The 25,002-nt window shown below is 49.2% G+C and overlaps 1 protein-coding gene across 1 annotated transcript in view; it reads right to left on the minus strand.

Moving 5' to 3' along the window:
- LOC102857642 (glutamate receptor ionotropic, kainate 3-like) overlaps window positions 1-25,002 on the minus strand; it is a 306,122-nt gene that overhangs the window by 59,254 nt on the left and 221,866 nt on the right. Inside the window, exons 5-9 of the mRNA XM_006886456.1 lie at window positions 23,830-23,883; window positions 13,181-13,354; window positions 12,458-12,601; window positions 4,639-4,746; window positions 229-342 (exon numbers count right to left, since the gene is read on the minus strand). Coding sequence (XP_006886518.1) covers window positions 229-342; window positions 4,639-4,746; window positions 12,458-12,601; window positions 13,181-13,354; window positions 23,830-23,883 — 594 coding nt within the window. The remainder of the gene's footprint in view (window positions 1-228; window positions 343-4,638; window positions 4,747-12,457; window positions 12,602-13,180; window positions 13,355-23,829; window positions 23,884-25,002) is intronic.

A 25,002-nucleotide genomic window follows, 5' to 3' on the forward strand; every position in this document is an offset into this window, starting at 1 on the left:
ACGCCCTGGCCTGTGGCCATGTACAGGTTTGCTATGTTTCCACTGTTTCCAGAGAGTTTTTTGAGTGACGCTAAATTTACCTGCCTTCCTGCAGCTGCATCTCCCTATTTTCCATCGTTCTGGTGGCCTGATGAGACATACCAGTCTGTGATGGGCAGGGAAGTAGAAAGGTCTCTCCAGCGCACCCCCAGTTAGACTGTCCCCCACGCAGGAGCTGTGGTCTCTTACCAGAACAGTAGTGACAATGAGTGACCTGTTGGTCAGAGAGTCGGTGACGTTGGGGCCTCGGCCTTTGGCAACCTCAGTGATATTCAGTCCCTCGGCAGGACTCCACACCCCAACCTGGATGGATGGACAGACACAGACAGGGTCCTCAGTCCACACATCGTGTTGCAACATTAACAATACTGTCATCTGTCTTGTTCGTCATGAGGCTCAGCATAAGCATGAACACGTCCAGGGACAACCCTGCCGCCTCCTCAGGAGGGGTCCCATCACCTGAATTCTTCACGCTGCCCGTGCTGGTAGACCCACCACTGCTGACAGGGAAAACTCAGCGAGAAATGGTTAATGCAGAGGCAGCCTTTGGGAGCCCTGGGCAGCCCAGCCTGGGGCTGCTGCTCTAGTGCAAGCAGATGCCAAGCACAGACTGTGAGGGTCAAGGATCCTGGGTCACAGACAGGCCTTCTAGCTTTTTACTCATCGGGTCTCATCTCTAGTGCCAGCTCCCAGGGGAACACTCCTTCTAAAGCCCAGGACAGGGAGTAGAATGGGGCAGACGCTGGATGACATTTGGAATGAGTGAACAGACCCTGATCTGTGCAGACGTAAGCGACTGGCCTTTGCAGTTGAACAAAGAGAAGATGACCCTCTCTGGTGACGGTGGATGTTGCTGGATAGGTTTGAAGGCAGTCTGTGGCTTTACTTCTAAAGTTGGAAGATTTCCTGGCCAAGGGGGCATCCTCTCTCCCTGTACAGTATCCTTATTGATATGAAGCTCAAGGCTGGAGGAGCAAGTTTACAAAAGGTCCTAAAACCCTGAGCTCCCTGAAGATCCTTTTTGACTCAACTCTGTCCAGTTCTGCCCCATCTCAGCTCCTCTTTCTCTGTGAAGGTCTTGGCATGCCCAGCCTGTCCTTGGCCCAGTTGAGGGGGTACTCGGGAAAGTTAATCAATTAAACAGAGAGGCCAAGTGCAAACATCTCATTAAGAGAGCTGAGCAAAGCAGATAGCAGAGAGACATGTAATTATGCTTGGGTAATTCTGCCTTAATCCTCCCAAAGCCACCGGCTGGAGCTGGTTGGATCAGCTGTGACCAGGCTCAGCAAACATAGGAGATGATAGGGGAGGCAGAGTGGCTGTGCTGGGCACCCAGCATCCTGTCAGGGCAGGGTCTCCAGGCTGGCGGATCCTCTGGAGCCAGAAAAAGAGAAAAAGAGCAGCAGAACCAGGGAGGCTCTGCTCTCACATGGGCTGAGTGAAGATTCACGCTTGCCTGGGGGGGCAGTGTGACTGGGAGAAGGCGGTGCTCAATAAACACGCGTCCACAGGTTGAATGAACTGCGGGAACCCTTGTCCTAGCAAGCCTCTACTGAGCTCTGGTAGGTAGCTGGCCCTGGCAGACAACAGGTGCTACGGCAGGATGAGGCCAGTTATGAATAAAGAGGACTCAGCTGCAAAGCCAGCTTTCAGAGGCTCCCTGCTCACCGTCCAAGTGGCTGTGAGCAGGCGTCTCTGCAAGCCAACCTTTGTTCAGGGACAGAGGAGAGCATTTTCCTCGAGTATTAACTATGGTCAATTTGTGCCCGTTGTCTGGTGGATTGCTGGGAGTGGATTCTGAAATTGCAGGTAGACTTTGACAGAAAAAAAGCTTGGCTATTGACAGCAGGCACCTACCTGCCCGTTAATAGAATGCAAATTTACCCTCACTTTGAAAGAACCAACCAAGCCTTACTTGCAACCAACTCATCGCAATCACCTTCATTTCCTGCACATGCAGCTTTTCAGTCACCGAAGACTTTGAGCCTTTCTTGCACTGAGCCCCCTCCCCAGGTGCTGCCACTGACTTGGCACTGATTCACAAGACACAGCAGAGCTGACCCATGGGAATTCAAAGGCTGTGAATCTTTCTGGAGAAGAATGCTATACATTTCTCTCAACAAGACTAGTGGGTTCTAACCACTGACCTTTCCAGTAGTGGCCCAATACTTAACCCATCAGACTGTGACACCATCTCCCTTAAATGCATTAAAGTCAGTCTATGCATCTGAGAGCTGGACAATGACTAAGGATGTCAGAAGAACGGATGCCTTCAAATTGTGCTAGAGAAGAGTCTTGAACATACCATGGACCACCAAGAAAACAAGCTTACCTTGGAGAGGGTGAAACCAAGTTTCTCCTTGCTAGCTAGGATTTTGAGGCTCTATCTCACATACTTTGGGCACATGGCCAGGAGGGACTAGTACTTGGAGAAGGACATCATGCTCAGAAGGGTGGAGGGACAGCACAGAAGAGGAAGACCCCCGATGAAATGGATTGGTATAGTAACTGGAGCAATGGGGGTAGGTGTGGAGGAGTTAGTGGGACTGGCTCAGGACAGGGCAGGGTTCAGAGCTATTGTACAAAGGGTCGCTATGAGTCACAGGCAACTTGACAGTATATAACAATAACAACAAACAAGAACCACCTTTCATTCATAACCCAGGATTGCCTGTATTGATGCCTGCCATCGACATGGAGTGAGAGCGGTGGCATGTGTGGCATCGAACTGCCATCCTAGAATTGTAACCTTTCCCCAGAGAACGGTATCCGAGAGAGCAAAAATGAGATAGTACTTGAGAGGCTCCTACGATTTCAGCAGCACTGCCAGTGCAGGGGCTGCATCCAGAGGGCTCCTCGGAGGCTGAGATGGCGAAGCTTCGTCTCACATACTCTGGGCATGTTGCTAAGAGAGGCTATTCTTTGGAAAGGACATCATGCTTGGAAAGGTGGAGGGTCAGCGAAAGAGAGGAAGACTCTCACCAAAAATGATTGACATAGAGACTATGTCACTATGACTAGAGCCCAATGGGCTCAAGGGAATCAGAGATTGTGAGGCTGGCACAGGATAGGATGAGATTCAGGTCTATTGTCCCCAGGGTCGCTATGAGTTGTACTTGACTCAGTGGCACCTAATAACGAAAACAACAACAGCCAGTGGAGGAAGTGAGCTCTCCACTACAGGAAGAGTGAGTAGAAGGGGCAAGGTTGCTTGACAAGCACTCATATAGTCTGTATAGGATCTGTCAGCCTCAGTGATTGTGAACAGAGGCCATAGCTCTGTCCTTGGGACCTGATACTATAGGCAGCATGACATAGCTGCGCACAGATGGCGAGGTCCCTGGCCAGCCCCTCTCCTGCACGTGTGGTAGGTGGGAAACTCAAGAGTGAATGCGGTGGGGGGGAGTGAATTGGAGGAGACAGGGCACACCGTGAAGCCAGGGACCAGGACAGTCAACGGGGGCAGGTGCAGGGGACAGGCAGTGCGGCTGGACTGTGGAGTGTATTTCAGGAACAGCGACAAACAGGCCTGGAGATGCAGTTAGGCTATTTCTTAGAAACCTCAAATGCCAGAGGAGAGGCACTGGGGAAGTCAACAGAAGTTTCAAGGCGGGGGGTGGGGGAGCGGTGCCTTGGGAAGCTTCACTTGCGTGAACACTAGAGATGGCTAAGGTGGAGGGAGAGTGAAGCAGTCAGGGTGTTAAAATGATTCAGCAAGAGGCCTGGTCAGGGGAGGAGAGGGGTGCTGTCAGACCCAAAGGCCTGGAGGCCTAACAGGTTCCTCCACTCCCTGCATTTTATACACTGCCTCCCAGCATCAAAGGTGAACTGAAAGGTCCCCGAGACCTGCCTTCTCCAAGAACAGAGGTATGGCTGAGTCCCTGGCCCCCAGGCCCCAGAGGATACTGAGAAGCTGGGACTGATGTCAAAGTTCCTGTATTAGCCCAGACCAACTCTGAAAGAATATATGGAGAATTCAAAGGGAACACAATTGGCCTCACTGTAGACCTCTCTACGCTAACCAGCAGGGTGGCTCTGGCTCTAAGCAGGGCTTAGCCATCTCCTACTAAACTTCAGAATCATAAAAACCTTAGAAGCCTGGAGTGGAGGGAGCTCAGAATCCACATGCTTAGACCTATCTCTAAAGGTCTAGTCTTCCAAATAGATAATCACCCTATTTTTACTTAAATGCTTCCAGTGATGGGGAGCTCACTATTCCTCAGGCAGGCACTGTTAGAAAGTTTTTCCTGTGTAAGGCATCCCTCTACTACACAACAGCATTGTAAGGATTTAAAGACAAAATCCATCTGCCCATGAGCCTTTTCTCTATTTTCCCTGGTTAAGCTCCCCATCACCATTGCTCACAGAAAGCTGGCTTTGTGCCTGCTGTGGCCAGGCCACAGCACACTCCAACAGTCTGACCAAGGTTCTTTGATGGGCCCACAGATCTGTCAAGGCACAGGTCATGCTAGGTCATGCTGAGTCCCACAGGGATAGCTGGACTGGGTCCCACCCTCTTCCTCTGGGCCTGGGGCCCATGATAAGGGATTTAGGGAGCCCTTACCCCCTGCCCAGTCCCCTTCCCTGGAGCCCACGCACCTTCTCCAGGCCGTCTTCTTTCAGGCTGACAATGTCCAGATCGAAATCCGTCCGTAAGCCACTGGTTTTGTTGAAAACAATCCGTCCAGTTAATCCTTCCCATTGAGCCTGCCGGAGGGGAGAGGGCAGAGCGGCAATTCCTTGGGCTCATAAATCATCATTCGGTACAACTGTACAATGCTCCATTTTAATTACTCCTTGCACTGATACTGTTCCCCCAAGACCATGATTAATTAATAATCACCTCCATCATTGCTCGGGCTGCGGTGCAAGCCAGCGATTTCCATAAATTCTATTATGCTCTTTAGCCAGCTTTACACTTGCACCTTCTCGTGTACAACATCGATCTTAGATGCGCCCAAATGAGCCCCTGCCTTGGAGTCTTGGGAAGGGGGAGCCCGTGGCAGCTCCCCAGGGAGGGGCAGGGCTAGGGCCAGCCAGGCTTGCTGAGAGGCCAAGTGAGACCAGGCTGCAAATGCAGACAACTGACAGCCCCTAGAGAGGCGGGGAGACAGTCACCTCCATGATCCCAGCCCTGGGTCCTCCCACGCTATGAAGAATTTGGGAGTTTGAGTGCTGAGTTCAACCACAATAAGCTCTGTGTGACCCTGGGGCTTTTATTATACTCCTTTGCCTTGGTTTCTTCATCTGTAATGTGGAATAATTGAATCCAGCCTACCACAAAGGATCCTTAGTTTGGAACCACACAGTAGATTAATGGAGAAAGATCTGGTGGTCTGTTCCTGTAAAGATTACAACCTCGAAAACGCTACGAGACAGTCCGACTCTGTCATAGGGAGTGTCTTCTAGATGAAATCCATGACACTTAACAACAACTTATTGAAACACTTTGAGGGTTAAATTGTTGTACTCTATCGAGTTAGAACTGACTCACAGCTGACCTTCCAGTGGGTTTTCTAAGGCAGTAAATTGCACAGAACATTGCCCATCTTTCTCTCACAGGGCAGTTGGTGGATTCAAACTGTGTACCTTTGGGTTGGCAGCTCAATTTCTTACCACTAAGTCATCAGAGCTCCCTGTGAAATAGATTATGTAAAGTTTTTAGAATGCTTCCTGTTGTTATTGTTGTGTATCGCAGAGTTGTAACTGACCCATAGTTGATCCTTCAATGAATTTTCAGAGGCAGTTAATCACATGCAAAGAGACTGCCCATCTTTCTCTTGTGGAGTGGAGGGGGGATTTGAACCGCATGCCTTTGGGATTATAGTGAAGTTTCTTGCCACTAGGCCACCAGAGCTGTCTAGCACAACATAAGTGCTGAATAAATGTAATTCTGTTACTGTTATAAAAATATATTGTTTTGTTTTGTCATTCGCATTGTTAACACAGTGAAAGGTAGACTTAGGGCCAGACAAAATATAGGACTCAAACCAAGAATAGTTCTAAATTCTAGGTCAAGAGTGGATTGTTCCTCTCTCCCTTTCCTTATTGTTGTTAGGTGCCAGCTAATTGGAACCAACCCCTGGCTGACTCTGTAGCAGGTTTCAGAGGCTGTAAATCACATGGGAGGAAACTGCCCATCTTTCGCTCTGAGAGCAGCAGGTGAATTTGAACTGTATGCCCCTGGATTGCAGCACAATTCCTTATCGATCAGGCCGCCAGAGCTCCCTACTCTCTCACCTAGTTTTAGTAAATAAAGTTTGTCAAAGCACAGATATGAGAATAAAACGCACTCAATGGTACCTAACCCCAACAAAAGGCTGTGTTAGTGACAAGCCTAGATGTCAATGAGCAGCTGTACACAACCAAAATGACAGCAGTACGTGTGCTATTGTTTCTTCTTTGTTCTTTAAGCTGCGACATTCTCTTGATGGAGAAATAGCTGTGGGCTCAAGTTTCCTTAGACATTTGATCCTTGCTAGACAAGCTGACCATTTTGGTCCTTCTGGGGACTGAGACTTGGGTTCAGAAACCCCAAAGAAGCCTATATCCCTGCTGTGGTTTGAACTGTGAACTCCCCAAATTTATGTTATAAATCCTACAAGGCTATACTATCAGAATTGACTTGATGGTGGTGGGTTCTATATGTGAATAGGATTCCATTTGGAAATAGGGATTACATCCAAGAAGCTGGACTACATATGACGAAGAATGCAGCATTAGGACTGGAGGAAAGACTCCTTGACAACTTAAGACTCTGCTGCTGACATGACACTGCTTACTGAAAGCAAAGAAGCACTGAAGTGCTTACTGAAGAAGATCGAAGGCTTGTCTTCAGTATGGATTTCAGCTCTACCAAAGAAAACAAAACCCTTACAACATGATAAATGGGGATGGGGAAAAGACGGAAAGGTGTTAAGGATTTCATTTTATTTGGATCCATGATCAATGATCAAGTGGGAGCCAAGAAATCAAACCACGTATTACACTGGGTAAGGCCTCACTTTGCGGACCAAGGTGCTTCTGACCTAAGCCATGGTATTTTCAATTGTCCCATATACATGCAAAGGTGGAACGGTGTATAAGGAGGACCAGGGAAGAATCGGTGAATTTGAATTACTGCACTGCCAAAGAATGCTGAATATGCCATGGACTGTGAGAAGAGCGAACAGATCTGCCTTAGAATAAATTGAACTAGCATGCTTCTTAGAAGGGAGGGTGACAAGACTTAATCTCACAATTTTGAACAAGCTATCACGAAGATGGGGCAGTATGATCCCATAATGGTTCCAGCTTGTGAAAGCCCCTCTGACTAGTTCTAGTCTGTCCTACGGGGGTGCGATGAGATGAGTCAGATGGGACTTCACAGCAGGGAGTTTGGGGTAACTCACAGTCAACTCTTTGCTGTCCAGTCATAACCAGCACACAGCTGAGTTTTTTTCCCCACTGGTTTTTCAGCAAGTTGCAAACTGCACAGAAGGAGACTGTCCATCTTTCTCTGACGGAGCCACGGGTGAACTCAAACCACGAGAGAGGTGCTGCCCCTGGGTCAGCAGTACAACGTCCTATAAAAGGTGCCACCAGAACTCCCTGGACTTTAGACACTAAGGCTCATCACTGGGTGATGGTGCTGGGAAAATGTCTCTACCTTCAGTAGTGGAGTCGGCCCCAGGTGGGCTTGGGGGTGCTTACATGGAACCCAGGCACTGAGGCCCTGGGTGCTAAGGACAATCACAAAAGGGGCATCAGAGAAGGCTGACTTCCAGGGTGCTCCGCTTCCCTCAGGCTCTGCCCCTCCCGGGCCCCCTTTTCTGCCAGCCCCCACAGCCCAGGGCTATCTCCCAGCCCCCTGGGGAAATCACAGCAGGTGCCTTCAAACCTGCACGGGAGGAAAGCCTTCCCTCCTTGTCAGCTCCCGGAATGAAATGCCAGCAGGTGCGAGGCCTGTCTGTGGGTGTGTGGGCGGGGGCAGGGCAGGGAGCCTGGCAGCTCCTCCTCTTGACATTTCCCGGCCGCCCGCCCCCTCCAGCCAAGGCGCAGGACTTGCTAAATGAAAGATGCTTCACGAGCTCTGAACTCCGGCCTGGTATTTCCAGCTCCTCTCGGAAATGCCAAGTCTTTAAAATGATTTACTGTCACACAGTCATATGGAGAGACGGGCAACTCGGTAGGAAGACGGAGCACCGGGCTCGGTCAGGGCGCTCAGCTCTGGGCCTGGCCAGGTCACTCAAGCTGTCTTGGCCAGCTGAGGAACCACAGGCAAGCCACAAAGTCACCACGGTGTTTTCACACTGGGAGACAGAGGTGAGATGAAGGTTCCTGAAAGGGCTCTCTGTTAAAAATGACCAGTGGTGAAGGGTACCACTGAGTCAGGGACCAGGGAACAGGTGGGTCAGAAATACCAAGTGGGCTGATCCTCCTGGAGAAAGAAATAACGGTTCCTCTTTCTGGAGTACCAACCAAACTAAATTCATTACCACTGAATAGATTCTGATGCATCTTGATCCTCTTGGACAGAGTAGAACGGCTCCATAAAGTTTTCAAGGCTTAAAATCTACAGGGAAGCAGACCGTCGCATCTTTGTGTTGTGGTTTCAAATGACCTAACATTTGGTTAGCAGCTAAGTGCTTTAGCCACTGTACTACCAAGGCTCCTTCTTTATAGAGCAGGCAGTGGTAAGTCTGCTCCCCTCCAGATACCACAGGTGGCTTTGCTGGTTCAGGGTAGAAGTCTCACTTTTCATGAGAGGGACCTGGGTTCAATTCCTGGCTAATACACCTGACACACAGGCAATACCAGTCTTGGACGTTGCTATGATGCTGAACAGATTATCAGTAGAACTTCTAGACTAAGATAGCTGGTGATCTATTTCTGAAAAATGAGCCAGTGAAAACCCTATAGATCTAAGAGTCCACAGTGCTCTACGTCCTACTTTGTAAGCAGTGATTAGGGTCTTAAAAGCTTGTGAACAACCATATTAGGCACAATTAGTGGGCTCTCCTTCAGAACAAAGAGGGAGGAAAAGCAAAAGATACATTGAAACAGCTGCTTGTGATTCAGTGACACTATGTACAGCAGCTATGAACCTTGTTCTATCCAGAGCCAAGCTCATTGTCTCTGAGACACCTACCCCCATTACCCCAGTCACTTAGTCAATCCATCTCATCAAGGGTCTTCCTCTTCCACTGTCCATCTACCCTTCCAAGCATGACATTCTTCTCCAAGGACTGATCCCTCCTTGCAACATGCCCAAAGTATGTCAGATGAAGCTTCAGAATCCTTGTCTCCTAGGAGCAGCCTGGTTTCACCGTCTCTAGGATGAAACTGTTTGTTCTCTTCCCAGTCCATGGTATATTCAATACTCTTCTTGGGCCTCAACTTCCACAAATCTGAGACCAGAAGAACTAGATGTTGCCCAGTCATCCCTGTGGGCCACCCCAAAAAGTACCAGAAGAGGATCCTACTCGGAGAGGGCAAAAAAAGTGAATGTAAGAAAATAAACCCAAAAGACCAGGCTTATTGGTCTGACAGAGACTGATGGAACCTCCAAGACTATGGCCCTTAGTTATCCTTTGAATTTGGAACAAAAGCCACTCTTGTGGTCCAAATTCAGCTGAACAAAGACAGGCCAACCAGTGGACAATAACAAGAGGGAGACACTCACACTTTTTAGAATAAATGACCATAAAAAGTCAAAAGGGCAACATTCGCCCAGAAAAGCACGCTCAGGGGGCAGGAAGGAGTAGGATGGACGGATGCATGGAAATAAGAATCAAAAGGAAGAAGTGGAAAGAATGTGGTTGCACTGTGAGTAATGAATGTGATCAAAAAAGAATGGGTTTGAATGGTTGGATGTAAAACCTTGTGAATTACAAGAGTCTGATCTACAACTGGCCATGGGCAAGGCATCGGGTGCCCAAGGAGCGGGGAAGCCAACTCAGCTAACAACAGGGAGTCACAGCTGAGACGCAAACACTGCAAGGTGTGAGGGATGGGTTTCCTTGAGGTCTCGGGAACAGCTGGGTCCGGAGAACATCCACGGCTGGAAGCCCCACCAAATATCCCTGCTGGAAGCAGCAGTGGTAACAGTCATCAGGATGGAACTAATCCTGGTGCTGCCAACCCAAACAGGACTTGCTACATACCAGGCAGCATCCTAAGTGCTTCGTACATATCCTAACTCACGTAATTCTCACCACAATCCTATGGATTAAGGCCTTCCATTATTCCCCTTGTGTAGGTGAGGACACTGAGTCATAAGAAGTTCACTAGCTTGGCTAAGGTCACGCAGCTAGAAGTGACAGCATTATGCTTTCATACTACTTTGGTCTGGATCCAAAGGCTCCCGAATCTCCCACTGAGCCAGAGGAAGAGGAGGGTAGGACTGTGAGATGGGTCACGGAGACCCCCGAGGGGTGCTCAGGAGGACCAGGCAGCAGGGATTTGGGCTTCAGAGGTCCTAATAAGCTGGCAAACACACAACCCAGCTAGCCTTTGCTCAGGGCATCTGGACAACTGGACTTCATCAGCAGTCTGCTCAGTTAGATGAGAATGGATTAGAGGCCAGTTGTTTCTAGAAGAAAAAGGCACCAAGGACTTGATTGCATCATTAGTCCTCACAACAACGACGAAAACAGGTGGAGGAACTGACTCTCGGACAGTAACTTGTCTATGTCTGTGTAGCCTGGAGGAGGCAGAGCCAAGCTCCAAAGGCTCATGCATCAAAATCTAAAGGCTGTGCCTTATCGATATTCTTTTTAATATTTTTTAAATGCTAGGAGAAGTGTCTTTAGCTTCTTCTTGAAGCAGCAACAGCAGACTCAGGAGCTCAGGGAAGGCTGCCCTGCTCCCGGTCTAAGACGTTACCTTCCTCTGTAATTTGCTCCTACAGAGCTGCCTTTCTTTCCATAGTGAATGTTGTTTACTGATGGCTACCCCCTCTACAGGCCGTGACCTGTGAGACCTGGGACTTGACTGTCTTATTCCCAAGTGTCTCCTGGGCCTAGTCCAGTGCTGGTCACACAGCATGCATGCAGTGAACACATCAGTGACCTCTGAAGCAGCCTTTCATGTCTGGGCTACTGCTACTGTGGTTGTTACAAATGGAGCCCAGAGAGAGATTTCCCCTGGCTGCTCTTGATAGTGCCTTGCAGATGGCCATTCCCCCCCAGCTCCGGGCCAAATCTATCCAGAACAGATGTCAAAGCCTCCTCCTGGGCTTTCTCCTTCTACCATTTACTGGACTTTGAATCTGGGCCTGTGCAAGGTTTTTCAGGCAGGCACTAGGACTATCTCCACTCACTTAGATCCTTGGTCAGGAAAACTGAGGACTAAAGTGTTAATCACGTCACTCAGAGCTACATAGCTAGTTGCGGTGGAGTCAGGACACAAGCTCTGGTGCTGCCTTCCCCATCTATAAAGTAGGGCTAATAAACCCAGCTGTCCATACTGAGAAGGACAGTGGCAGATGGAGAAAATGAAATCTATTGCCGTAATGTTGGAACCGACTCTTAGTGGACATTCTAGCAGGTTTTCAGAGGCAGTAAACTGCACAGGAGGTAACTTCCCATTTTTCTCCTTTAGAATCGTTGTTGTTGTATACTGTTGAGTTAGAACCAACCCATAGCTGACCCTCAGCGGGTTCTCAGAGATAGTAAATTGTACAGGAAGAGATCCTTCTCCTGCAGAACAGGTGGTGCGTTTGAACTGACTGCCAAATATTTGGTTGGTAGAGCAGTTTCTTACCCCTAGGCCACCAGAGGATTCAAATCACCTAAGAGGTGCAACTTTTTGGATTAGCAGCATAACTCTCTATGGACTGCAAGCACAGAACTCGCAGTGAGGACTCTGAAATGAAAAGTTGGTGCTTTTCTACGGTCATCTCCTTCCTATGCCCTCTGGTTCCTCTGAGATCAACTCCATGCATGAACAGCTGCCATGACACCAGCCAGGACAGCTGGATCCAGCAAAGGCCCTGACTGGAAAGCTGTCCAATGGGCCCACGATGTGAAGATGGTTCGGTGGGACTGCTGGTTACAGAGCCTCCCATGCCCCAGCCAATGTGTGAAGCACTTTCTTTGTGATGCCTCAATTCACCTCGCATGATCTGGGCATGCGAAGTATCCTGATTTTACAGATGAGGCCACCAAGGCTCGGCATGGTTCTCCAGCTTACCCAAAGTCACACATCTGGGAAGAAAAGGCATCATTTGTACTTTTCAGCCCATACTGAATCCCGTGACAATGTTGACCACCAACTGATTCCCTACTATGTGCCAGGAACTTAAGTCTCTTCATGGCCCTGGCCAGATCCAGCCCATTTCACCCAAGGAAACTGAGGCTAGAAATTTGAAGCTGCCTGCCGCAAATCATGTAGCTTGTAAATCAGCTCTGACTCCCACCTGTGGGGGGGTACTCACCTCCTTGATGAAGTTCATGAAACGGCCACCAAAGCGCCAGGCCTTGTGCCGATGGCACTGCAGGGAGTTGACGGTCATCTGGGGCGCCCGCTGGTAGCACACAGACACGATGTGGACAGCGTCATAGAGTAAGGCCGCGTCCGTCTGGAGGGGAGGGGTCAGGCCTGCCTGAGAGACGCTGTTGAGCCCCTCGAGGCCCTGCTCACCCTGCCCCGTGTCCCATTCCCTCCCCACCACAATGTCCTGCTGGAGAAACAAGTTTGAGGCCCTAGAAGTAGCCCCTTTCATGTCTCTGCTAGGAGTCTAAGGCTAGGGCCAACTTCAGACCTGCAGAACTCCTGCCCACATCCTCCAGAAACACGCTCATCCCGTTACTCCAAGCTTCAAGCTTTCTCTTTCCTGTCCCGAAGCCTGGGTAACTGCTAACTAAGTCTTCTGTTTAGTCTCCCCTAAGTCAGCTTCACCCACCACAGCCTACATCCCTCTGTGCTGGGGACCAGCTGGCTTAGACTCGTTACTCTGTCATCATCTGTCTTCATATCTGCACCCACCACAGGGGGAATCCCCTGCGGGGATGTATCCAATTCATCTTTGTGTCCCCAGCCAGGCCAAAGGCAGGCTGATACATGACTCATCTTAAGAAGGGAAGGGGGGAGAAGCAAGAAAAGAGGAATGAGGAGAGAGACGGGAGGAGGGCCGTGGTGCTGGCCTGCCCCACTATACCATCATCACGCCATCCAGCAGGCCCGACTCTGCCCGTGGAGCTGCCTGCAGCCGCTCCATGGACCACTTCTCCACGATGGCCGAGACGTGGGGGTTGTCCACGTTGAGGATCCGAAAGCCTGTCAGGTTCACCCCTGAGTAGCGGTAGGGCTCCAGGTCTAATGCATAAAGATCCTTCATAAAGAGAAACAGAGTCAGGTCACTGGAAGTGTGGCCTTCTGAAGGTGCAGCTCCCACCCCTCCTGTACAGACTTAAGTCAGGCTGGGCCATGACCAGAGGCTGCAGCTCCCTGTGGGACCAATGGGATGAGAGGTGGCTTGGAGTGGGGAAGAGAGCACTAGATCAGGAGTCTACCCTGCAACTACATGACAACTGGCCCCATGTACTACCTGCAGAGCTTTGGGCAAGTCACCTGCCTTCTCTTCTTCATCTGCAAAATGGGGATCGTACCTCCCTTTGAAACCTGGTGAAACAGTTCACAGAAAATGCCTCGTCCATCATAATCCAGGCAGCTTGGTAATATTCAGCTCCTCTAAAGACAAAGGTTCAGTTGGGGAATGAAAGAGGATTGGGTCTGGGCATCCCTGAGATACTGAGAGGAAGGCTGAAAGGAATATTCTACTCTGGACTCCCCCCAAAAAGCTATCTGCAGTTGATTGGATCTTTATTCCTGGTGACTCTGTGTGTCAGAGTAGAACTGTGCTCCACGGAATTTTCAGTGGCTAATGTTTCAGAAGTCACTCACCAAGCCTTTCTTCCAATCAACCTCTTCTGTGTGGACTAGGACCTCTAGTCTTTTTTGTTAACAGTTGAATTTGTGAAGCATCCAGTCACTCTATTCTAATTCTGTGAAGACGGTATTGCTATTATTGAGATCTGGATGAAGGTTTATAGAACAGATCTATTTTTCATGCAGTAGATCAAATACACATTTTGTTTTGTGCCATTGTTTGCAATCCCCACGATGTAAAGCCATTCCTATTTCTTCGTTATTTTTCCTATTTCCATTCCTCTCCCCTTCCTATCCCTTCCTATCTTCTGAACTTTGATCTGGGGCAGGTGCTGCTCCTTTGATTTCCCAATGGTCGTTCGCTTTAAGGAGCACCTGTCTCCCTAGTTACTCTAATGTTAACTGCTTACTTTAGAATCTGGTCTGTATTCTGTCTGAAAACTAAGCCAAGGGGCCGAGTCCAGTTCTAGGCTTGTAGAGGGCTAAGGATCATAGTCTCAGGAATTCCACCAGTCTCTCTCTGACAAGTGGGTCTGGTCTCTTTTTTTATGATTTTAACTTTCTTCTCCAACTTTGTGCATGACCTTCTCATGTGATGCCTTTCCGAGTGGTCAGCAGCACCACCTAGTTCTTTTTGGTTTCAGGGTCATGGAGGCTGAAGTTCGCAATTAGTCCTTTGGACTAATTGTCTTGAGGCATCTTTATTTGTCTTCGTTCTTCTTTGTTCTGAACCAGGAAAGACCAATGGTTGTTGCTTAGATAGCTGCTCACAAGCTTTTATGATCCCAGTAACTAACTACCAAAGCAGGAGGCAGAACAACATCTCTGTGGGTGACACTAAGTCAGCCGACCTTGAGGCCCTGAGACTGTGGCCCTGAGCCCTCAAGCCCTTGGACTCTTTCACAAAGCCAGTATTCTCAAATAGTCCTTTCTACCACGGATTCCAAGACTACAATTGCCCTCTTTTCTCTCCTCCTCCCCTATAGTGCTTCCTGATTTCCAGCCCTTGAGGAGAAGCTGACCAGGTGGTAGCCAGCCTGTCTGTGATCCAAGCCACACTCAGACAGTGGGCAGACTCCAGTCTCAAGTCCAGAAGAACTGGGCCTAACATATGGGGAAGCCCAGTGTCAGTGGTCCCTGGACCTCCAGCTCTTGGGTCAGGTGAGCTAGTGAGGGAAGGTGGTAAAGAGCGGCAAGGGGCTGAGGGCCACAGAAGGCCAAAGAGAATCCAGGCCAAGCTAAGAAGATCAGAGAGGCGATGATAGATGTTAGTAAAAAGAGCAAACCGGAGCTCCTCTCTGTTAAACGAAATTATCCAAAAGTTGGACACTGGGCAGTGGGAGAGTAGCATTCCCATCCAATGCCCTAGTTAGCAGGCCTGCCCAAGGACTGTTCAATTCTCAGGGCAAGTGGACCTTAGTTTAACTTCACTGTCTGCTACTGGCTAAAGGCCTGATCTCTGGGGAGACTTAACAGATTTCTACCCAGTAGAAAAATGTGTCATAAATGTGTGATTTTCTTGCTTTGAAGGACATCTTTTTTTGTATTTAACATAACAATCTTATTCTGGTTTTCTTTTCCTCAAATACCTATAAATACCCAATTTCTCAAATGCTCTTTGAAGCAGCTTTGTTTATCCTGCTGGCGCCTTCATTAGTGAGTTGATAAATCTTGGACACATGGCCATTCTATATTTGTGAGAGTTAGGTTTTTCATTTCTTTTGTATATGATACTTGGACAGTCTGTACTGGCTCTATTCTACTACTAATTGGATACCTAAGTCTACACGCCATCATCCGAGCCCCTCCTCATTGAGTGTCTTTTCCCTGACACTTTCTTCCCCATACCAATCTGCCTTCTACCCTGGTCCCCAGCCTACCCACTCCTGGGCCTCTCCCTTCAAGACACCCCATTCTGAGCTGGAAGTGAGCGATGGGGAACACACTGGACTTGTCTCCATCAGGAGTAACACCCATCCCAATGCAAGGTCCCAGCTTCTGCTAAATTGGTGATGGCTCATGGAAAGATAGCTCTCTCTCCTGCTCGCTCTCTCTCTTTTTCTGTAATTGCTGTAGAGTTGAACCGACTCATAGCTGACTCTTCAGTAGGTTTTTAGAAGCTGTAAGTTGCATGGGAGGAGACTGCTTATCTTTCTCCCAAGGAGCAGCTGCTGGATTCGAACCACTTGTCCTTGGTTTAGCAGTGCAACTCCTTACCCTCAAGGCCAACAGAGCTTCTACTGGAAAAGGTAGTTGATAAAACCTTGAGCCCGCACAGCAGATCTTTCCCACTTCTATGCTGAGATGTTTCTAATTGGTGCTAAGCTCTTCTTGGTTTTCCTGCAACTAATATGGCCAGTCCCTCTCACTCACACTATTACCACTGGCCCCTCACATGTTCTATGAGCACTGTGGTCACTTTTCACACAGTCATCTGAGAGATCTTTCTACAGTGCAATTTCAGCCCCATCACACCCCTGCTCAAAAGGTTCCATCTTACTTGTTGGGCCACAATCAACATCCTTAGTAGTAGCAGTCAGGCCATCAGGAGATGTACTGCCTTTGGCATGTCTACTGTCTGGGATCGCTTCAAGATACTAAAGAGCAATGATGTCAGTTTGAAGGCTAAGGTGCCCGATGCAGCCATGGTCTTTTAAATCACTTGCTATGCATCTGTGAGCTGGGTAATAAATAAGGATGATGGAAGAAGAACTAATGCCTTTGAGTTATGGTAATGGAGAATAATGCTGAAAAAATATATATATATATATAAATGTAGACTGCCAAAGAAGGAACCAGTATGCCAGTATGTCTTGGAAAAAGTGCAGCCACAGTGTTCCTTGGAGGCAAAGATTACAAAGCTTTGTCTCACATACTAAGGGAGATTATTCCTTAGAGAGAGTCAGCAAAAGAGAGGAAGACTTACTTCCCCAACAAGACGGAGTGTCCCAGTGACTGCAGCAATGGGCTCAAGTGTGTCAGAGATGATGACGGCATAATATCCTGAACAAGGTTCAGATCTGTTGTTGGTAGGTTCTCTTCTGAGTTGTACTTGACCTGATGGCACCTAACAACAACAACATATGCAGGAACCTGCCTGTGTTCAGAGTTGAACTGCTGTGGTTTTGGAGGAGAAACAGAGCTGTCTCCAGAGGGCGCACTTCTGACCCTCCTGCATAAGGCTCAGCCCCTTCTCTAAACCTCTGCTAACTTAGTAGTTTAGATTTAAAAGATGTCCCAGCATCATCCTACTGAAGACTTTGCCCCTCAGTTTACTCCTCCTCTAGAACCAGAGGCCAACCTGACTCAGTATAAAGCAGAGCGTTTCATGTGGTGAGGGCTGGTGATGTCAGGGCTTCCAGTCTCTAAATGTGGTATCTACACAGTGGCCACAGCCAACCACAGCCTGGGAGGGGGGTCGGTTATGGTGGCAGTGTGGGGGGCCACCTTCCTTCCCTGTCATCCCAGAGCCTGCGGAGAGCTGCAAAATGTTACAGGGCTTGGAGCAGCGAGTGCCTCATCCTTGTGACATGAGGGCAGTTGAGAACAGGAAGCTGGTGAAGTAGCCTCTTTGTCCAGCTCCAATTTTTTTACCCAAATGCCCTGGGCTGAGACCCCAAGTGCTGTACACTGTGAACTGTGTGCAACCTTGCTGCTTGGCAAAAAGTTGCAGTTCTCGATGCCAAATGTTGACATACTGAATTCAGTATCGACGAGGGACCTTTTAGAAACATTCAGCATAACATAATAGACTAATTCATTAGCACCCCATGGGTCTGACTGGGTAGAAGCTGAAGCTCGGAAAACATCGCCTTAAGGAATGACAGATGAAAATATCTTTCCCATGATATAACTGTTATTGCTGGGAAGTGGCATTAATTGTGATTGCTTATCTATTAATTTATTATAATTCTTTTTTCACCTCCAGGCTTTTACCTACACATGACATGTACCAGGGGCTCGGCTGGGGCTGATTAACGCGGGGTTATCTGGGAATGGCTCAAAGCTGGCTGGAACAGATAATGGTAGCTGGGGTAATTAAAATGTCTTCGGCATGAGAGAAGCAAGTTTGGAAATGTTTTCGAGAAGAAGGGATAGTGATGTGGGGTTTCCTAAAGGGAGGGTGATAAGTGCCAAATGCCACTGCCCTTCTAGACAAACACAGCTACAACCAACCAATGGGCACAGGGAGGCAGGGAGAGAATTCTGAGGTTAGAGTTCCAAGCGGCTGGAAGGAGGATCCTGGAGCTGGAAGCCAGACACAGGTTAGGGGACAGAATGGAGGAAGGCAGGGCTGACGCCCTGTCACATGGGGACTGCTGGAAGAGACCTTGGTAGATCGTCATCATCACCGCCCCTCCCCCCCCCCAGCAGAACCGTTGGTACTGAGGGGCTATGCCTCTCTGAAAGGACCTCTGGTGGCCTAGTGATAAGGAGTTGTGCTGCCAATCCAAAGGCAAGTAGTTCAAATCCATTAGCTGCTCCATGGGAGAAAAATGGGCACTCTCCTCTCATGTGATTTGCAGCTTTTGAAAACCTACTGCAAGGTCTGCTATGAGCTGGATTCGACTTGATAGCACAAAACAATAGAGTCTCTCAAAGGGTCCTGGTTCTCAGACAGGCTTGGGGAGGAAAAGCAGTGGGCTGGCCTAAACCAGGAATCATAAGCCCACGATTCTTCCAGAGATTTGCTGTGTGACTTCGAGCAAGTCACACAACCTCTCTGTCCCCATGTTTCCCCATTTGCTAATGAAGTGCAAACTCTGCTTTTCTGGCCCCTAAGGGGTGAAGTGGAAAACCCGAGGCTGCAGGGAGAGGAAGCTTGGGAACCTGCGCAGTATGAGAGTCCTGGGATTTGGGGAAGCTCCATTTCCCCTTGTTAGCGTCAATCACCTCGCCTGGACCACTGCAGTCTTGCGGAGGCTGAGCCGGCCAGATTAGGTACAAGAGCACTTTATGTAGGTTGTTGATATGATGGGCTGAAGCAGGGGGCTTTGGAGCGGGAGCCTCTCAAATGGTGAGAATCCCTGCTGTGCCTCTTTGTTGCTGGGTGACTCCTGAGAGCCTCAGTTTCCACTTCTGTGTAAAACAGAGGGAGTTACACGGCCCCTGGGGAGTTATTCTGAATTCTGAACGAGATGGGGTATGCCAAGCACACAGAAGACATACACAGGAGTTGTTTAGCTGGTTTATTTAATACTTACATGCACTTATTGAGTGCCAAGCACTTTTCTAAACACTTTGGCAACATCAGTGCATTAATCCTCATAATAACAATCCCACGAGGTAGTGTTGCCATTATCACCATTTTATGGATGGGAAAGAGGCTCGGAGAGGTTAAGCAACTTGCCCAAGTGTTAGTATGTCTTCCCAAAAATGTGATGTAAATCCTACCGCCATGCCTGTGATGTAATCTCATTTGGGAGGAGGGTTTCCTTGATTAGGTTAACAAAGCCACATCAGTGTGGGGTCTGTCTTACCTAAGCCAATCACTTTTGAAATATAAAACATGCAGATTCAACACTGACAAGCAAAGGCAAATGGGGGAAGGTAGAGCTAAAGGGGGATCTCTAGAGAATGCTGAGAAGAATCCTAGAAGGCCCAGACAAGAGCTCTAGCCCGCAGCAGACAGAGAGAGCCTTCCCCTGAATCAGCACCCTGATTTAGGACTTCAAGCCTCCAAACTATGGTCTTTTCAATTGTTTCCTGAATGAGAATGACAGAAGAATCGATTCCTTTGAGTTGCGGTGGTAGAGAGTTCTGAATATCCCATGGATGCCAAAAGCCGGGTGTGCCTCAGAGGAAGTACAGCTCCTTACAGACAAGGATGGGGAAAGTCTGTCTTACATACTTGGGGCATGGAGGGGCCAATCCTTGGAAAGGACGTCAAGCTGGGAAAGATGGATTGTCAGAGAAGGAGAAGAAGAGCCTCACCAAGATGGACTGACACAGTGACTTTAACAACGGGCTCTAGCCTATCAGAGATGGTGAGAAAGACACAGGACAGGGCAACACTGATTGGTTTTTCACAGGGTTGCTATGAATTATAAGAGACTCGATGGCGTCTAAAAGGTGAGAGAATACATTTCAATTTATTGAACCTACCAACTTGTGGTATTTCTGCCATAGTTGTGCTGTGTGCTGTCAAATCAGAACTGACCAGAGGCCGATCTTCTGGCAGGTTTTCAGAGGCAGTAAATCACACCAGAGGAAACTCATCTTTCTCCTGGAGAGCAGCTGGTGGATTTGAACCATGAACCTTTGTAGTGATAGTGAAATTCCTTACCACTAAGCTATAAGTGCTCTAGGAAACTAAGACATGAAGGAAGGGGAGAAACCTCAATGCTAACTCAGTCTGGCTCGCACCAGGACCCACAGGCTTCACTGCTGTGATAGTAAGGTTGGTAATCTTACCACTTACTTTCTTCCCTGCACGGTGCTCATCCATCCACATGCCCACTCAGTCTCTATCTATCTACTACGTACTGGGTACTTGGGCAAAGGAGAGAGAGAAAGAGAGTTGAATTGGGCGTTGACCTTGATCTTTAGATGAAAGCAGGAAGGTGGTTACCAGCCCGTGCCCTTGATAGTGGAGCCATCTCTCTACATCCCCTCTCACGCAAGTGCCTAGCTCAGTGCCTGGGACTCAGAGAGTGCACACAAATGGTGCTGGATAAGTGAATTAATAAACTCGACCAACTCACTGCTGGAGTGTCAGAACCGATTCACAGCTGACCATCTAGGAGGTTTGCAGAGACTGTAAGTCACTTGGGAGATTGTCCAGCTTTCTTCTTTAGAGCAAACGGTGCACCTTTGGGCTGGCAGAACAGCTCTCTATCTGCTAAGCCACCAGAGCCCCCTAAATGAATACATGTCTGGGTATTAGGGGCCTGTTCACCCTTCCTTCTTGAACTCAGAGTAAAGGGCTCCGTGGCCAGTACGGTGGTACTTTCCCCAGAGTATATTGCCCTGGAAGGGCAGGCTAGACTGTAAGCCAAAGGGCCAAAACCTCAGGCCCCTCTGTTTTTCCAGCCTACTGCCCCCTCTCCTTTGGAGACACCTGCTTTGGCCTTGGAATAAGCCAAGTAGAGAAACTTTTATTTGAACATTGAGAGTTGAGACTGAGAACAAGGCCTAGAGAGGTCATAGTCACAGCCTCCTACCCTAAACAGAGTAAAGGGATGAGACTTGGGGCAGCATCCTCAGAAGTGCTGGGTTTTATTTATGTCCTGGCTACACCCAATTCTGAAAGGACTTGCCAAAGCCCCCCTGCTAGGTATGAACCATTCCACTCCTCTCCCCGCCACCCCACCAGCTCTTAGCTGATTGACCATCAAGTGCTTTCTACAGTCCAGCGGATGGTCCCACCACCTATGAGGCATTTGAAAAGGTAGGGTGGCATTTCCTTATCTGTCATCAAGACTGTGAAGTCCTGAAGGAGGCTAAATAGGCTATGGTGAGATAATTCTGCTCTGGAAAAATGCTCCCAGCACCCTTGTTGGGACACAGTGAATGGTGCTTGTCCAGTCCATAGTCTGACCTGTTGAAAGTGTATAATACTCAGAGAGAGAGGTGGTAAGAAGTTGTAGCGGTAGACGTGGAAGGCTGTTTGTGCTGTGGCCAGCCCCTGGCAGCTGTGACACGCTGTAGACTTTAGGGACAGAAAGGACAAGAAGCAGGAGTGGGGGCAGAGGTGATGGACAGAGGGAACTGGGCCGGCCTGGCTGAGTCTCATTAGCACAGAGGGTTAGAGGCACAGCCCCATGGTATTCATAGTTACCCTGGATCCAGAATCACCCTCCATGCCAGCCCTCATGGCCTCGCAGTTCACCCTACCCCCTTCCCTCACACTCATCCCATGACTTGAGGTTACTGGAGTGTATCCTGCCCCTTACAACCAAGAAAGGGCAAATGAGGAGTCTGGGTCACAGAAGCATCACAACAAACTTATTCCCATTATACAGAAGAGGAATTTGAGGCCCAAGTGCAAAGCCAGGTGGTGACAGAGCTGGGACTCTCCTCTTCACCTGTCTGTTCTCCCATCGCTACTGCCGCGCTGGATGGAAGGCAGAGTATACAGAGGTAGGTGGACATGGTGTTTAGGAGATAGGTTGCCCAAGCACATCCGCAGCTGTCCTGGAGCGAGCTACTCACTGCTTAAATGTCACTTGGCCCTCCCTTGTCCCATCCTAGAATGGACTCCTGGGCTTTGTCACAGCAATCAGATCAGGGAGAAGACACAGGAAGGCAAGCCAGTGGGCTAGATGCCTGGGAAGTATGCACTGAGCTGGCTACACAGGGCAGACTGGGGCTCCTTAGGGCTGGCACTGGTCTTGATATTGCAGGAGTACAGGAAGGGTGAGGTGGCTGCCGTGCTGGAGGAGAGGTCCTTGGGCCCTGGAGTGCGATCAGCTTTCATTCCCAGCCCTGCACCTCAGTTCCCCTTCCAGCGCTAGAGATGGACTCTCAGGAATCTAGCACCTCCCAGCACAGCCTCTAGTGGTTTCCTAGGCTGGAGTATGGCAGGGAGAGGCCAGCTTAGATGGGCAGGAAGCCAGAAGGGACTTGGGAAAAGAAGTACCTGGCCTCAGTTCAGCTTCAGAATCTCTTTCTATTAACATGGCCCCTAGCCGGTCCCCCAGTCTAATTTTTGGATCAGGAGGATATGGGGTGGCCACTAGCACAGGGCAGAGTGGGCAGGAGGTTATAGAGGGGAACTGGTAAGTATGTAACAGGAGGCCCGCCGAGGGCTCTCATTTGGTAGAAAGACTCGCACCACTTCAACCTGCAAACATGATGCTACAGAATCTGGACTTGGGAGCAAAGCAACACAACTTGCTCTTGAACGTCAGAGCAAGTCAAGCTCAGAACACCACTTAAAAGCTAACCTGCCTCCTGACTTTTGCTTAAGACTCTCCGTCAAAGTAGAATACTCTTCCAATCTCTCTCCCCAGTGAACTCCTATTCATACTTCAAAGCCCCAGTCTGAGCATCTGCTTCTTTATAAGACCTGGTGGAATAAAGCCTGCCTCCCAATTTCTCATCTTCTATTAACCCTGCAACAACCCATCTAATAGACCTATGCGGGCACAGGCCACCTGTTTCAGAGCTACACATAGAGATGAAGACCAGAGAGGGTGGCAGTGTTGGGCGGGTGGGTCCTAGGCATCTTGAGCCAGTGCAGATTCTAGTGCCCAGTAAGGAGCAGTGAGGGTGCGCAGGATGAATGAATAAACATGGAGGCCTGGGGAGCCGCAGTAGAGCTTCCACAGACTTTGCAAAAAGCTTACTCATAGCAAAAGAGTCGTTAGTGGTTCCACCCTGGACCTGGAATAGATGGAACTGTCCACCCAAGGGCCTGTGAGCTCTGGTGCTATCTGGCTCCAAGGCAGGTGCTGGCTCCCCTTTGGCACAGGGATCTCTTTATTCTGCTGATCTTCGTTCACAACTAATTATCTTAATGGGCTTAAATGGCCCTAAATGTTCTTTGGACAGGACCCATCTGGAGCCCAAAGGTAGGCTGGCCCCGCTGACAGTGGGTGGGCAGACTTTAGAGTGGACGGTGCAGGGATGCAGCGTGGCAATTCCTGTGTCTGCACACGCCGGAGACAGGAGTGGGGATGCGTGGGCTAGGAGCCGAGGGTCACAATAATGACAGCAAATACCTGCACAGTCCTTTGTACGTACCGGAGATGGCTCTCAGCATTTTATTAACTCATTGGGTCCTCAAGCCTATGAGGTAGGAACCAAGGTCACGCCCATTTTACAGAGGAAGAAACGGCAGCAGGGACGTTACATGACTTGCCCAAGATCACGACCCAGGGAGTCTGTGTGCACTATCTTTTGGCTCAGAGGCATCCCCAGTCACCACCTCTACCACGCCACCTCCCACCTTCCCGGGGCCCAGAGATACATTACCAGAGTGGTGAAGATGAAGTGGTAGTACTCCGTCATCATGCCCATGGCCATGGCCTGGGAGAAAGCAGAGTGTTAGCGACCTGCAAAGCGTACTTGTGTCCCCCCACCCCCAGGTCACTGGGCGCAGGGCAGGGCTGGTGGGGAGCTGAGGAGAGGAGCTGGCTGCCTGGCATGGGTGCTCCTCCGGGTCTTTGATGAATACTGGCAATGGCTGGCTGCCAGGCAGTGGGTCTGACACTGGACTGTGCTGCCAAATCACTGGCACATCTGGATGCAGATTCCTGGGCCACACCCACCAAAGATCAATCCAGGGAGACCACGCAGGGCCCAGATGGCTCTTCTTTGCCTCTCAAACGGAGGTTTCTTTATCGGTACCTATTTTTTTCGAGAGTATACGCTCCCTTGATCTCTCTGTGTCACATTTTAATGATTCTCACAGTATTTCAAGGTTTTCTGTAATGCTTTTGCACTCCTCATTTGCACATTGGTGGTGGTCTATGCCCTTGAGTTGTAAGTGGCTCCCAGCTGACCCTCCCTCAGGTTTCCAGAGACCGTAAATCCCATGGGAGAGGATTGCTCTTCTTTCTCGCTTGGAGCAGCTGGTGGACTCAAAGTGTCTCTTGTGGTTGACAGCAGAACCACTAGGACATCAGAGCAAGCGAGACTTTCCTGTGCACTGGGAAACCAAAAGTGTGTGCGACTTGCTTTATTGCCATCATCGCTTTGCTGTGGTGGGTCTGCAGTCAAAGTTTGCCTGTTATATGAAATCTTCACCACCCTATTCATTACACTCTCTTTCTCCTTCCCTCTTTAAAAAAAGAATTTCTTTTTCCTTTGCCATAGGTGAAAATACACTCAGCAAAACATACACCAACTCAATAATTTCTCTATGACAATTCAGTGACATTGATGATACAATTCTTTGAGTTGTGTGGTCATTCTCATCCTCCTGCTCTGGGCTGTTCCTCGCATTATCATAAACACACTGCCCTCCGCTTCCTAACTCACCTTCTGAGTTGCTGTTGTCAGATGTCTGTCTTCTTTATGAGCTTTTCTGGGCCAGCCATACCCAGGGATGCTGCTGTGGACTCAGCCCTGAGACTACCTTCTTAAGTATCTGGTTCCAGCCCAGCTGAGCTCACCATCCCGGCTCCAGGGAATGTGTTGGGGGTG

The sequence above is a fragment of the Elephantulus edwardii genome, unplaced genomic scaffold (assembly GCF_000299155.1).
Source record: "Elephantulus edwardii isolate Elephantulus edwardi_28Jun2011 unplaced genomic scaffold, EleEdw1.0 scaffold00049, whole genome shotgun sequence".
NCBI lineage: Eukaryota > Metazoa > Chordata > Mammalia > Macroscelidea > Macroscelididae > Elephantulus > Elephantulus edwardii.